Source organism: Dama dama, chromosome 27 (assembly GCF_033118175.1).
Source record: "Dama dama isolate Ldn47 chromosome 27, ASM3311817v1, whole genome shotgun sequence".
NCBI classification, from domain to species: Eukaryota; Metazoa; Chordata; class Mammalia; order Artiodactyla; family Cervidae; genus Dama; species Dama dama.
In genome coordinates, this window is record NC_083707.1 from 41,786,010 (window position 1) to 41,800,247 (window position 14,238).

Consider the following 14,238-nt stretch of genomic DNA (forward strand, 5'->3'; position numbering starts at 1 on the left):
CTCTCTTCTTCGTCCAAGGTGGAGGAGGAACGCCGCTGCGCCCTGCGGCGGCGGGACCGGGAGGCGAACGGCCTGGCCCTGCAGAGCTCCCTGCACGAGCGCGCCTGGGGCGACGAGCGGCACCTGCTGCAGCAGGAGCTGCGCTCCCTGAAGCAGAACCTCTTCCTCTTCTACGTCAAGCTCAGGTGGCTGCTCAAGCACTGGCGCCAAGGGAGGCAGGCGGAGGACGACGCGGAGGACTTCATGGAGGTAGCTCGGCCCGGGAGTTGTATGGGCTTTGTTCTCGATCCGCAGGCCCTGCTGTCCGCCTACCCCACCCCGCTCCGCACACAGTCATGTTCTGATACTTCAGGTTATCTTCTCAAGCCTAGTCCAGGCAAGCAAAGGCAGTGAACAATACCTGAGTAAGTAAGGCCGTTTGGCGGAACCAACTTGAAGAGTCTGGGGTACATTAACATAGCTTAAGACAACATTTCCATAAAAAAAAGAAATGTATTGGTTAACTCAAGGTTTGAGAGTAGTTAGCTTTAGGTGAGACCAGGTGTCATGGCAACATAGCATTTTAAGAGAAACCTTTTAAATTTGTATAGAGAAGGAAAAACATATCGCTGGTTTGTTTCTTCCTGCCGCTTAAGAGAGATAAAAATGTCTGGCACTTGCAGCCTCTTTCCTCCATTTGGAGACCCCTGGCCTTCCTGCCTGTTACCCTCTCATTGCTGCCCAGGGAACTCGTTTGAAGAACAAACACGCTGGTCTGTAACCCCATCCTGCAGCCAGGCTTTTTGCTTGCCATGTCTTTCTGCTGATGGATGAATTCATTATCACCCCACAGTCCTTTACTGGTTCATTCCACAGTGATGGTTTGCAAACCTGGCTCTGATGCAGTCTGTCTGAGCTCCAGGGGGAGCTTTCTCACAGCCTCCGAAATCTGTATATGGGGCATATACCTACTTAGGCCTCAATTCCCAGGTTCACGGCAGGACCAGAGCTATTTGCCTTCTGATTGATGGTTATTGATTAAGGCAGAGTGGCTTTCAGCTCTGCAGGCTCCTCTCTGGCGAGCACAGGGCTGGAGCTGCTGGTGTCTGCTGCTCTGGCTGCCTCATGGGCTGTTCCAGGGCCCCGTGGCAGTTGGTTCCTCTTAGCCCCCAAAGACCCTCTGCTCCCACTCTCCTCAGCAGTGTGTGCAGTTTTAAGACATCCTGCGAATGGGAAGATACAATGATGCTCTTGCCTCGGGGTGGAGAACTTCTTCAACAGCAAATTCAACCTGCTTCCAGATAGCCATGACCTAGAAAACCATCATTAAGCAAAACCTGGAAGTAGTTGTCAAGTTTTCTATTGATCAGTACTTTGGAGGCCCTCCTCCTTTTACTGTAACTGAGAGCAGGAATGATTTATAAATAGTAATATTTCTAATCTCCTCTAATAAACTGGGCACCCTCTCTGTGAGGTTTAGATGGAGAAAGTGGCCAATGAGTGAAGTGGTCACTATGAGCCTGTTAGGGGGAGAGGGCTGAGAAGTGAAGTCGTGATAACCTCTGAAGTGGGTGATGAACCTCAGGCATTAAAACTCAGGCTGAGGGCAGAAGCATTTGGCTGTGATTGTCCCCTCCTGCCATTTCAGAGCGAGCTTCCAGAGACCTTCCCCAGGCTTGGGGAGCTTGGCATCCAGGGGGACACAAAGGCAGACAGTCCAGACCGAGATGACGATGGGCCAAGCTGTGGCTTTTCCCTGGGAGAGCGCTCTCCGCAGATGGGTGACCATGGATCACGGCTGCAGCCCACAGACGGGGGGCAGCTCTACAGGCAGGTGGGTGCTAGTCTCGGCTCATTCTCCCTGCACTGGGGGGAGAGGACCCCTAGCCTGTCCCTCTCATCCGTTCATGCACTGGTGTTCCCAGGGGCAGAGAGCTCTAGTTTACTTGGCTCATTCACATAAATGAGGACATAGGAAGGGCGCATCGATTGAGCCCCCTCAAGGCCAGTGAATGTACCTCAGGAAGAGAAGAACACAGTACTGGATAAGGTGGCTCGTGTCTTATATAGAGGGTGACCACTCTTGCAAGAAAGCGGTGCCCTCCTCACAGCCATTTAGGGCTTTGTTGTTGTTGTTTGCTGGCGGGCAACATAATGCAGTAAGAAAAGCAAGCTTGTTTGTTTTTTATCTCCAAATGTGTATAAAGTGTTTCAGGTTGTTTTTAAGCCACACGAAACATAATGTCCCCAGTACAAATATTGGATGACACTTGAAGCAAAAATGAAAGCATGTGTAAAGAGAGGTGGGGTTTCCATGTAGAACCTTAAGTAACTATCAGTGTTGCCAAAAGCCCCATTTATTTTTATAAGCAAACAGGCCTCTGCTGGATAAGCCAAGAGATGCTCTGGGTGCCCCAGGTTGGTTGTGCTTTTCTGCAAAACTAAAGCTGTGATGGGTTTGGAGTGCCCGGATCCTGCCTGCCAGGCTAAAACCTTTTTGCTCCCGGGCTTCCTGGCCTGAGACTCTCCTGACCTCATGTTGCTTCTTTGAGGGTCTGGCAGGGAGAGCCTGGATGTGGGGGGAGGCGCAGGGTGGGGTGACTCCGGGCGCAGCTGCAGCCATCCCGTCACAGCCAGTTCGGGCCCTCCCTGCACACCGCACTCCACAGCTGCGGCCCCTCCCTCTGCCCAGAGCATATGTGTGTGGGGGGTGGGGGGAGTGGGTTGTGGTTAGGATGGTTAGGACGGCAGCAGAGTGTGGACTCAGGTCAGAGGAGGAAAGTGACGCCTCCCTAGCTCACGCCTGGGGGAGTGTTCCCCCTTCCCCCACCTTCTTTCTGTATACAACTCTGATTTTCACAGTTGAAGTCCTGATTTCTATGCATATCGTCACCCTTCATTCTCCCAAAATAACAGGACTCAAGAAAGAGGTTATATTTTCAAAGGAACTTTTAATTACCATTATTAGGAGGTCTGTCATGAAGCCAGTGTCCATGGGGGAGATTTTTTTAGCTCTTGGAATGAGTTTTCCAGCAAAGATCTAGTTAGAAAATAAAATGCTTCTTTGCAAAACATCCCCTAAAATCGAGCAGTTTTCTTAATTTTTAAAAGCAGTGCTATCAGGCAGTCCCACAGTATATCTGTGACTCACAAAGAATTCCTCATTGGCTGCTTAGCCACAGACCCGCTGCCTCCGAGAGCACGTGTGGGGTGTTTCCCACATGTACATCCAAATGCTTTGGGAAAGGGGGAAAAAGTAACACAGCTGGTTTCCCAAACAGTAGTCATGGAAGATTCTCCCTGTGAGATGCAGACCTATGGAAAGTCACTCATCTGGAACCTCCTGTTCTGTGCATCTTAAAGTCATCTTTGCTGCTGCCTCCTTCCATCATTCGTGTCTCAGCATTTCTGCTTTAAAGCAGAGGTGGACCGCTGTGTCCCTACTTTGTACAGAGGCATGCAGATGGGCTAATGGGGGGTGGCGTCCACGTGGGCAGAATCAGATCTGCCTTTAATGGGCCCGTCTGCCCACGGCAGTCCAGTGCATGAGGCTGTCCATCTGAGGACACAAGATTAATGAGCTCTACTGTAAGTGACAGCTGGCACCCGGCAGTGCACTCCTCGGGAGGGAGGTCTGTCCATCCTGTACCAGCCAGGCGGCCTGGACACGGGAGCTGGGCACGTGTCGCAGGGAGCGGCCCCTTGAGCTGCACCCGCCTCAGAAACTCCGAGGGCCTCCCAAGGCAATAAGCGGAGTGGGAAATGTGGCCTGACTTCTTTCCCAAGGATAAATTAGCAGGGGACAAAATTTCCCAGACCTTGCCTTGTGTCACAGTGAACAGTCTCACAGCTGAACAGGGTGGATGGCAACATTTATCATGTCAAAGGAGGTTAAAAAAAATTGCATGTATCAAGTCAATGTTGGAAATACTTCATTAAAAACCATCAGATTGGAAAATGTTTGGCTCTGCAAACATTCCGCACAGACTGACGAGGCAGCAGGGACCCACCTGTCCTGGAGGCAGTGAGCACTTCAGAGTTCGCCCAGCCTTCTGCAGGGCCCCAGGCTGGGGACAAGCACCAAGACACCTGTGACTGTGTTGAGCTTCTGAGGCCAGCACTACTACAGCCAAGTATGCCTTTGATAGTTAGTAGTAATTCCTGAAATCAGGTTTTTAAACACAGGGTGGTTAATAGTGCCGGAAGTATGACCCTGGGGTTCCAGTCTTCCCAGAATTGGATTAAGTCATTAAAAGAGGTTACTTTTTCATTCAAGGATGTGACATAATACTCTTTGTTAAAGTGTCTAAGTGTTAAGTGTGGAGTGGGCAATCTAATGCAATTATGAAAAAGTGAAAATGTGTAGTCGCCCAGTTGTGTCCGACTCTTTGCATCTCCATGGACTATAGCCTGCTAGCTCCTCAGTCCATGGAATTCTCCAGGCAAGAATATGGGAGTGGGCTGCCATGTCCTTTTCCAGGGGATCTTCCTAACCCAGGGATCGAATCCAGGTCTCTTGCATTGCAGGCAGATCATTTACCATTTATTATGTTTCGTGTTCAGATCTTCAAGTCTTCAATTGCCACTGGTCCCTGAGGGCCCTCCTCAGGATCCAGCCTGAGGACTGGGGGCAATCTGCTCCCTGGGCCTTTGTCACTGACCTGGGACTCGGAGGCCCCCAGCTCAGCGCCAGTCTTTCCCTGTAGACAGAGTGCCTTTGGCTCCAGGACCTCCTGGGCCTGGATTCACCTGGTGCCCAGCAGCCTACTCGCCGACAGCCCGTTCTTTCTACTCTGCCCAAGATACAGAAACTTCCAGAAACAGCACTTCCACACATCTGATTTTACTTTTTAAATATGAAGGCACTCCTCTTGAGCCTTGATAGCTTTTATGTTTCACTTTTGTATGTTGTACCAGATTCATTTCACAGAATGAGGCAGGCAACTCTGTGAAAGTAACCAGACCAGAGTTTATGATTAGGAAATACTTTATTTTTGCTCCTGTTACTGTGAAAGTAGCACGTGTTCAGGGCGTGGAAAGTCACAAGTAAGAAAACATTCCTGAGGAAATACTCTCAGCCCCAGCCCCACCTCCCCGACCTACCTGTGGCTGGCAGGTAGTTTGTGACACACCTTTCCGAGTGTTGTGGCACAAGCTCTGATACACTAATGAGCTTGCCAGTAATCAGTTCATTTTTCCCATCTGGTCACTTGACTTCCATCACACTTGTCCTGGTTTCTTTGACGCCTTTGGCGACAGTTCTGGGTCTATAACTTGTTCAATCTGCGTCCATTTGTCCTCTCACACACCCACCTTTACTCTTCCGAGGCCCTCAGTGAAAATGATGGGAGACCTGCAGGCATGGAGTCCTCCTGGTCCAGGTCACCCAGTGTATTTGCAGCCGGTGGACATGTGAGTTCTGTCCATAGACGAGTCCGTCATCTCTGCAAGCTTCCATCAGAGATTATATTTTCACAGCCAGTCTTTAATGACTCATTCTCCTTTATCTGTGGGGGATAACGGTTTTAGAAAAGAATCTTTAATCTGTATGTAATAATGAAGGTAAGAATGACAAATGGCTTATTTGTTAAAATGTTGCTGGATTAAAATGTTGTAGGGTTCCTAGGTGGTGCAGTGGTAAAGACTCTGCCTGCCAATGCAGGAGATAGAAGAGATGCAGGTTCGAATCCCTGGGTCAGGAAGATCCCCTGAAGTAGGAAATGGCTATTCACAGCAGTGTTCTTGTCTGGAGAATCCCATGGACAGAGGAGCCTGGTGGGCTATAGTCTCTGGGGTTGCAGTTGGACGTGACTAAGAGACCAAGCGCACACAGACATGTAGAGATAATCTCAGTGAAGGATGACTTGGTGCCCCTGCTGGTGAGGGAGTTACTTTTACTGAACCTGCAAGAGGCCCCCCTCTTTATATGTATCAAATAGGAACTATGCATGGGTGTGTATGTGGAAGTGGGCGGGGGGTGGTCAGGGCAGCCAACCACAGCATTCCAGGACTCTGCCTAAGTGAGTATGAGGCAGAGGCCAGCACCTCTGTTTTTTTTTTTCCAGCATCTCTATTTTGTGATTGACTTTTTGTGGGTCAGCCTGTAGCAGCAGGTCAGTACCTCTGTTCAAATTTTAGATTACACCCGTCTCCAAAGTCAGTGGCTCTGATGCAGCAGAGTGGTTGATGTTAAGTGTAGCTCTTTCACAGAATTACTTATGTGCATGTCTTAGAAATCTTAAGCAAAAGTGAGTCTGTAAAATAGCTGGTGTTGCCTCACCAACCGGTCTGCTACCTTTCGATAAACTTCTTTTCTATTTCTATTAACATGTGTCCTATAATTGGATAGGGCTTCCCTGATAGCTCAGTTGGTAAAGAATCCGCCTGCAATGCAGGAGACCCTGGTTTGATTCCTGGGTCAGGAAGATCTGCTGGAGAAGGGACAGGCTACCCACTCCAGTACTCTTAGGCTTCCCTTGTGGCTTAGCTGGTAAAGAATCTGCCTGCAATGCAGGACACCTGGGTTCTATCCCTGGGTTGGGAAGATCCCCTGGAGAAGGAAAAGGCTACCCACTCCAGTATTCTGGCCTAGAGAATTCCATGGACTCTATAGTCCATGAGGTCTCAAAGAGTCAGACACGACTGAGTGACTTTCACTTATAATTGGATAACAGTCCTATTGGTCAAAGCCCAACCTGTTATTTTAACACTTTATAGCACAAACTCCTGATGCCTACTGGGGGGTTATTCAAGCTTGAAAGGGCTGAAATGCCCTTAGAATTGAGAAGGAAATTGTGGAAACATTTTATCCTGCTTCTTTGTAAGAAGACCAATAAGCTGATCTTAAAGAAATTGGGAAGTTGGCCTTTTTAATTATAATTGCCCATACTTACCAGAAGGGCTTCCCTGGGGGCTCAGAGGGTAAGGCGTCTCAGAAGACCTGGGTTTGATCCCCAGGTCAGGAAGATCCCGTGGAGAAGGAAATGGCAACCCACTCCAGTACTCTTGCCTGGAAAATGCCATGGAGGGAGGAGCCTGGTAGGCTACAGTCAATGGGATCTCAAAGAGTCGTACACGACTGAGCAATTTCACTTTTTGTATACTTACCAGATATATAAGTTAAAAGGTTGTAGAGCTCAGCCACCTGGCACAGAAGATTCTGAGAGCTCTGTATCTAAGAAGACTTTCACCTGAAGACCTAGTCTTGATTCCATCTTTGACTTGATTTGGGTCTTTCTACCAAAAATATAGCCCAGCAAACGGCCACCACTGGGAGAAGTGAGAAGAGTAACTTCTAGGTGTTCTTTCAGGAGGGCTACTGTTATTTTCGTCGATGTGGGGGATGGAATTTGCTTCACAGAGATTAGCCGTCTTTGTTTATTTTCAGCTGTGCTGGATCTTCATTGCAGCAAGGAGTTGTGGTTGCTTGGGCTTCTCGTTGCAGTGGCTGCCCATGCGAAGCGTGGGGGCTTCAGCGGTGGTAGCACTCAGGTGCAGTAGTTGCAGTGTACAGGCTCAGGAGTTGTGGCACATAGGCTTAAATGCTCTGCGACCTGTGAAACCTTCCTGGAACCAGGCATCAAACCCATGTGTCCTGTATTGGTGGGCGTATTCTTAACTACTAGACCCCTAGAGAAGCCCTAGATTAGCTATCTTTAAAATTAAGGCTTGGGCAGGGTTAAGATGCCAGAATTCACATATGCTGGCGGGCTTGTCCAGTCTTGGGTAGCACAGGCAGACCTGGATTGCAGTCAGGCTCCACACTTCCTCAAAGCCAGACAGGTCCCCTGTTGCTGTGGGTCCTCCCCTGTGACAAGGGCACATGCCAGTGTGCACTCAGGCTCGATGTGAGATGCACTGTCCTGTAGGTGAAGGATCAACACCCCTGGCCCACTGGGTGTTAGTTACTGGTGTTAGTTAACACCACTTAGTTACCATCACTGGCTTTCTGTGTGTGTGACAGTCAGTTGGAAGGATCAGTGCCTGTCTATGGCTCATTCTGGGTCTTCAGAAGTTTTCTCTTGGACATAGCTCTTGCCGTTGTTCTCCAGTGGCAGAACTAGGTTGGCTGCGTGCCAGGCCACACGCTGCGCCCAGGTGACTATGGTAACAGGGACCAATAGCATCAATTCTCTGGGCTCTTGTCCCCTTTGGCCACCTTCACCCCAAAGCAAGTTTGAGCTTATCCCATGATGATTAAATATAATACTGATATAACAGGACATTGTGTTGATTGCTCTGGCCCAAATGTGCATGAAAACATTAAGGCTTGATTTTATTTAATCTGGTATCTATTAATGCCAAAAAGTACTTACTTCCAGCAGAAGCAAAATTTCAATCTGCAAAAGGACAGTCATGTGAACCCTGCTTTCAAGGAGCACAAAGTTCTGGTCCTGATGTCACAGTTGTTTGTTAGAGAAGAACCCCAAAGCTGATCACATACATGACTTGGGGTTCATAGGAAGGTATTGATCACATGTGATTTATTATGTGGTTTTCTGCTTTTTCTTTAATAAAACAGAGACAACTGCTCCAGAGTTTGGATTAAAAATTATTACGGTGATTTTATTCTTAAAATAGTTTTAAAAATCTAAAATCCAATGATGAAAAATCAAATCTACCATAAAATAAACATAATTTTTTAGCAAACAAATCCTATACTTAGGAAGATGTATATTTGTGAAAAGACTGTTGTAACACCGCACTCACTCGTACTTACAGCTTTTAAATACTTTTGGTATAAAGAAACTTCTGCATTGATTACAGTTTCACACATTTTATGAGTATCTCGTTGAGAACAGGGGTAATTTACTTAATTCTGATGGTTGGAAAGAACATACAGGATTTTTAGAAGGTTTTCTATTTGCCAAGTTTTGCAAATGTTAACTGAATTGTACTCTCAGTGCCTCTTAGAGCTGTTAAAAGTGAAAATTGGTTTTCATGGCGAGGAAAATCAAGCAGCAATAAATGCTAACAGACCTTTCCACCTGACCAAAAGTCTACTGTATCTAATACTAAAACTTTTCATATAAATTATGGAGAAAACTATGGTGTTTTCAGTGATAACTATGAGAAAACTATGGTGTTTTCAGTTTTCATGAGTTTTCAAAGCTCATGTTGAGGAATTTCTTTTCTACGTCCAAACATATATCCAAACATGTATCCTCATAAATTCTTCCCAAGCATGGCTAACCATTTTTGCACATGTACACGTGTGTTTCATGGACTGACTAGATGGTTTTAGAAGCATGATTGTCTCTCGAACTGAGGAGAGAGAGAGGGCTGTTGGGCGTGCCGATCCCAGGCTTGCTGCCCTGGGACGGGAGGTTTACCAAGGAGGGGGGATTCTTCTGAGCATGAGGGGCTCTGTCTTCCCATGTTACAGACAGCCTGCCTCCAGCAAAACTGAGAGAGCTTTTAATACCAAAGAGGATTGCCTTGAAACCATTCAGGGAGCTGGCAATGGGCTTTAGGTGTTTTCCATATGGTTTCTAGAGATGGGCTCGTGTGGCTTTTATTATCCAGGTACTATCATTGGTTCAGGGTGTATTAATTCATTTGGACAAACCTTCTGATATAATGCCCATGCCGAAGCATACTGAGATAGCAGTCATGGTTTTGAAATGTGTGTTCATAGAACTAGATAGGTATTAATGGAAAATACAAAATCTTTTAAGTTAGGTAGAGCAGGTTAGTAATAAGAATCCATTCTTCACTTATCAGACCTGTTTGCATACTTCCCATGGAGCTGAGCACCAGAAATGTGGGAGGTGGTCAGCCTTTGACAACTTGGGAGGTGGGGGGACAGGGGAGGCACAGGATAAACACATAGGTACAGTAGTTATTCCTGCCATTACTGAGCAGAAAAGAGATTCTGGGCAGTGACTATATTTCGAGGGACCACGAGTAAGCCTTCACCAACATGTTAAGCCTTTACTTTTGGTAAAGTAGTAAACTGTTAGACCTAAAAGTCACCCCCACCCCATGACTCTGCTTGTCACATATATGACCTCTTCGTAACTACAAGTTGGAGACTAACCACCACGTTGATGAGATACACAAGCCCTTTATTAATTCCCTTCTGATTCAACAGCTAGCACTCAAGTGACAGCACACAGAGGTGAGTTTATCTCATTACTCCTGTTGTCAACCAGAGCTGTGAGGTCTGAAGTCACACAGAGCATCCTAGCAGCCCTGGCTCGGCTCCCCTGGCCTCCCTCAGCTTCTTCCCATCTCTGTTCCAGGTGTCCGTGGTGCCAGCCTCCTCATCCAAGGACCCCTTAGCAGCATCGGCCTGGTGGCCCTCGAGCAGCCAGGGGGCCCAATATCCCCCTAACTCTGCAGATTCCCACCACAGCCCCATACCAGCCCCCCTCCCCTGCTGGCCAGGCCCCTGTCCTCACCCTCCTGAGATGCAGAGCCGCCTTCGTGTCCCCGCAGGTGGCGGAGACCCAGCCGCTGTTCTGCGCGCTCAAGGCGCTGCTCGAGGAACTGCGTGCGGAGCTGCGGGAGGACGCGCGCGCACGCCAGCGGCTGCAGCAGCAATACGCGGGCGACAAGGCCGCCTGGGATGTCGAGTGGGCCGCGCTCACGTGCCGCCTGGAGCAGGTACGGCCCCGGGCTCCTCTCTGACTGCGGGGAGGGTCTGGATCCCAGAGCCTGGCTGGGAAAGAGGGGCGAGGAGAAACCCACAGCAATGGCCTCAGGCACCTGGGAAGTCGCCCGCCTTCCTACGGTGCCATTCTTCCCTCTTCTTCCCTCTCCCAAGGTGTGAAACACGGCCCCCACCCCGCAGTGTTTCAAAAGCAGCATCTGTTCCCCTATTCTGTGTAGAACAGGTTGTCTTTCTTTTTTATTATCCAGTTTATTTAAAAGCATAAGAGTTCACGCATTCCCTAACCACTTCCCCCTGGCAGCTCCTAATCTGTTCAGTGTATCTATGAGCTTGGTTTCATCTGTTTACTTATAGATTCCACATCTACTTGTGATCACGCAGTATTTAGCTGTCTCTCTGACTTCAGTTAGCGTAATGCCCTTGAGCTCCACCCGATGTTGCTGCAAATGGCATGATTTCGTTCTTTTTCGTGACTGAGTAGTACTCCATTGTATATATGTACCACATCTTTATCCATTCATTCATCCATGAACATTTTCGTTGCTTCTGTAAATGGTGCTGCTGCGAACACGGAGGTACAGGTGTCCTTTCACCTGAGTGTTTTCTTTTTCTTCAGGTAACAGGTACATGAAAAAATGCTGTTATTAATCCTCAGGGAAATGCAAATCAAAGCCACAATGAGCAGTCTGTCACCTCACAGCTGTTGGAGTGGCTCTTATCAGAAAGACTAGAAATAGCGAATGTTGGTGGGGAGAAAGGAGCAAGGATGTCTTTAGTGCCACCGAAGCCTGACCAGCATGAAATGGTGATCAGAATGCACGGCCATCATTCAGACAGAAGCAAAGAAAAGGCAGATTGTGATTTTGTTGTCTCTAAAAAAAAAAAGCAAACGAATGCTTTCCGTTAGATTTCTCCCAGTGCTGGGAAGACCTTGTAGACTTTCCACTACACATGCCCTAGAAGTCCGATGAGTCATGCTGTCCTTATTCACATGGGAGAAGTGAAGGCCTGGAGGAAGCGTGTTGTCACAGACTGCAGAGGCTTCACTGAGAGTGGAGACGAGAGCACAGTGGAGCAGAGGGTCTCAGAGACTTAAGACCACGGCCCTGGTCGTTAAGATCAGGCTGCACTGGAAATGCTGTGTGCTTTCTCCCTGGAAAACTTTGAAAGTGGTCACTTCCTGCATGGTATCTGCTTGTTCAGACTGCTTCTCTGGTGTCTCGCCCCCCCCCCCCCCCATCATGCTGCACCATCTCAGATGATCTCTTTTGTGGGCAGACTGTAATCAAGATTTTGTATCAGTTGGCCCTGTCACGAGAGAAAAAAAAAACCTTGCCTGAAACGAAGACATCTTCCGAATAGTCTTGATAAAAGCTGAGAGGGCCTGTCCTGTCAGAAGACGACAGCTCCCACAGTGCCCACAGGTTCACCTGCCGCCTGGCCCACGGGGGCAGAAGTGCCAGGCCCTGGAGGGGCCGCGGTACAGCCACCTCTGCAGGGGCAGCAGCAAAGCACAGCCAGACCAGAGCTCCCAGCCAGGCTGGGCAAGGATGCAGCTGCTGACCCGGTTATGAATCCTGCCGACTGCCTGGTAGGAGCTTCTTACTAGATATTCTGTTTATCTTAGTTCACAGCCTGAAGAGCCAGCAGTGGAGGGGAAATGAGTAAGGACGTTCTGATGAGCTGCCTTTAAGCTTACTTTAAAAATATGTTTATGGGGGAAACAGCTAAATATTTTCAGAAATGTAAGCATAGCCAAAAAGAGGAGGCATAATCTTTGATGTGAGCCAGCTTCAAAACATTTCATCTTTGTTTTAGAGGAACCTGCTATCCACCCACATATTTGCTACAAATAAAGCCTCGGGGATAATCATTAAACACCAAGAAGTAAAGCTAGGACTTCAAGCCTAGAAGCCAAGTGGTAATAGATTTCATGGTAAAGATTTCATCTTCTGTCCCCAAACTGTTTAAGAGTTTCTCAAACATTTGTGGCCCAAGGAACTATGATCGTGAGCTGATGCTAGTACATTTATAATAATGCCATCTTTGCCCATTTCTATTTAAATGCAAAACAGCTAAGTTCTACACAGGGGTAAATATTTTCTCTCAGTGGAGGCCATGTTGTGTCAATCCCCAAATCTAATTCCTTCAACTGACTCCTGAGTCAGAGCTTGCTTTGCCAGGGATCCCCCAACAGAAAAGACAGATCCTTAGGGGGTTCTCAGTACAGTGGGAGAGCAGACAAGGGCCAAAGTTAGTAACAGAATGATTAAGTGCCCTGCCAGACCTGTACACAGGCTCCCGGGAATGGGAGTGTGCAGGGCACACACCTCAGTCTGCAGGCTCAGGGCAGGGTTGTTTGTGAAAATCCTGTGTAGAATGAATCTTGGAGGATGAACAGAAGTGGCTACATGGAAAAGGAGAGAAAGGGACATCATGAAGACAGGAGCATGGCACACCCAAGCAGCTGCACCTCACCATGTATGAGTGGAAAGAAGAATGTTCAAGGAATCAAAACACTGATCCTGATTTCACCATGGAAGTAAAGCATTTTGACCTGCATTTTTAAGAAGTTATTCTGATACAGAGGTAGAGAATAGATTAACATGGGGCCATGCCTAGACTTCAGGGATCTGCTTATCTAGAGTAGGAAAAAGGGTATATATCTTTGTGTTCATGAATCTTGCACTAAAATTTATCACATTCACCAACAACAGTATATCCCCAGTTCCCTCCTCCTGTCCCTTGCACTGTCAGTTCACTTCTACACATTTTGTAAACACACAATATGCTGCAACTATTTTTACCTTAGATACTCAGTATCTAAGCAGTATCTAAAGCAATTAAAAGTAGAAAATGAGTTGTATTTGGGATTTCCAGTCATTTCCAGTATTCTTCATTTTTTGTGCAGATCAAAGTGTTTGCTGGTATATCATTCCTTCTGCCCGAGAACTTCCTCTATCATTTCTTGAAATGCAAGTCTGCTGACAGTAATTTTTAAGTTTCCCTTTGTTGAAAAACCTTCCCCCGCCGCCCCTGTATTTTTGAAAGATGTTGCTGAATACAGACTTCTGGTGAGGTCGACATTTCCTCCTCCAGCCCTTTCAGTGTTACTCCACTGTCCCCTGACTTGCATAGTTTCCAAGGAGAGGTCTGCTGTCATTCCCATCTTTGTGCCTCCATGAGTGGGGTTTTTTTTTCTGTCTGCCTCCAAGTTTTCTCTTTGATTTTCAGCAGTGTGCATGTGGTGTCTAGATGGGAGTTCTTTTGCTTGCTTGATTTTGGTCTTCAACCTCCTGGGTGCTTGATGTGTGTTTATTGTAGACTGCTAGGTTCCACAGAGGGGTGAAGGATGTAGGCATAGACATGTGCCTTCCCTTCAAGGAGTTGCACAGAACAGGCAGGAGACGTGGTGACTCGGAGTCTGCAAGGGGATTGAGGAGTGGACTGTGGGAAGCTGGGTGGATTCTCTGATTCACCTCTGTGTGACTCTGTCAGATGTTCATAATTAGGACTTTAAAGACGAAAATCGTTTCCTCTGTAAGCTTGGTCAGATTTTGATTTAAACACGATTCCAGGATAATATGTGAATGTGCTGAGGTTTCCTTCACCTAATAATGTGAGACTGTCAGGGACTAAGTTCG

At 47.6% G+C, this 14,238-nt stretch overlaps 1 protein-coding gene across 2 annotated transcripts in view; it reads left to right on the forward strand.

Annotated features, from left to right (window-relative positions):
- The window catches only part of MTCL1 (microtubule crosslinking factor 1), a 111,325-nt gene that overhangs the window by 81,987 nt on the left and 15,100 nt on the right, over positions 1-14,238 (forward strand). The window contains exons 7-9 of one of the 2 annotated variants that reach the window (XM_061131354.1): positions 19-249; positions 1,628-1,813; positions 10,420-10,587. In XM_061131354.1, coding sequence (XP_060987337.1) covers positions 19-249; positions 1,628-1,813; positions 10,420-10,587 — 585 coding nt within the window. The remainder of the gene's footprint in view (positions 1-18; positions 250-1,627; positions 1,814-10,419; positions 10,588-14,238) is intronic. The other variant, XM_061131355.1, reaches the window with a different exon arrangement.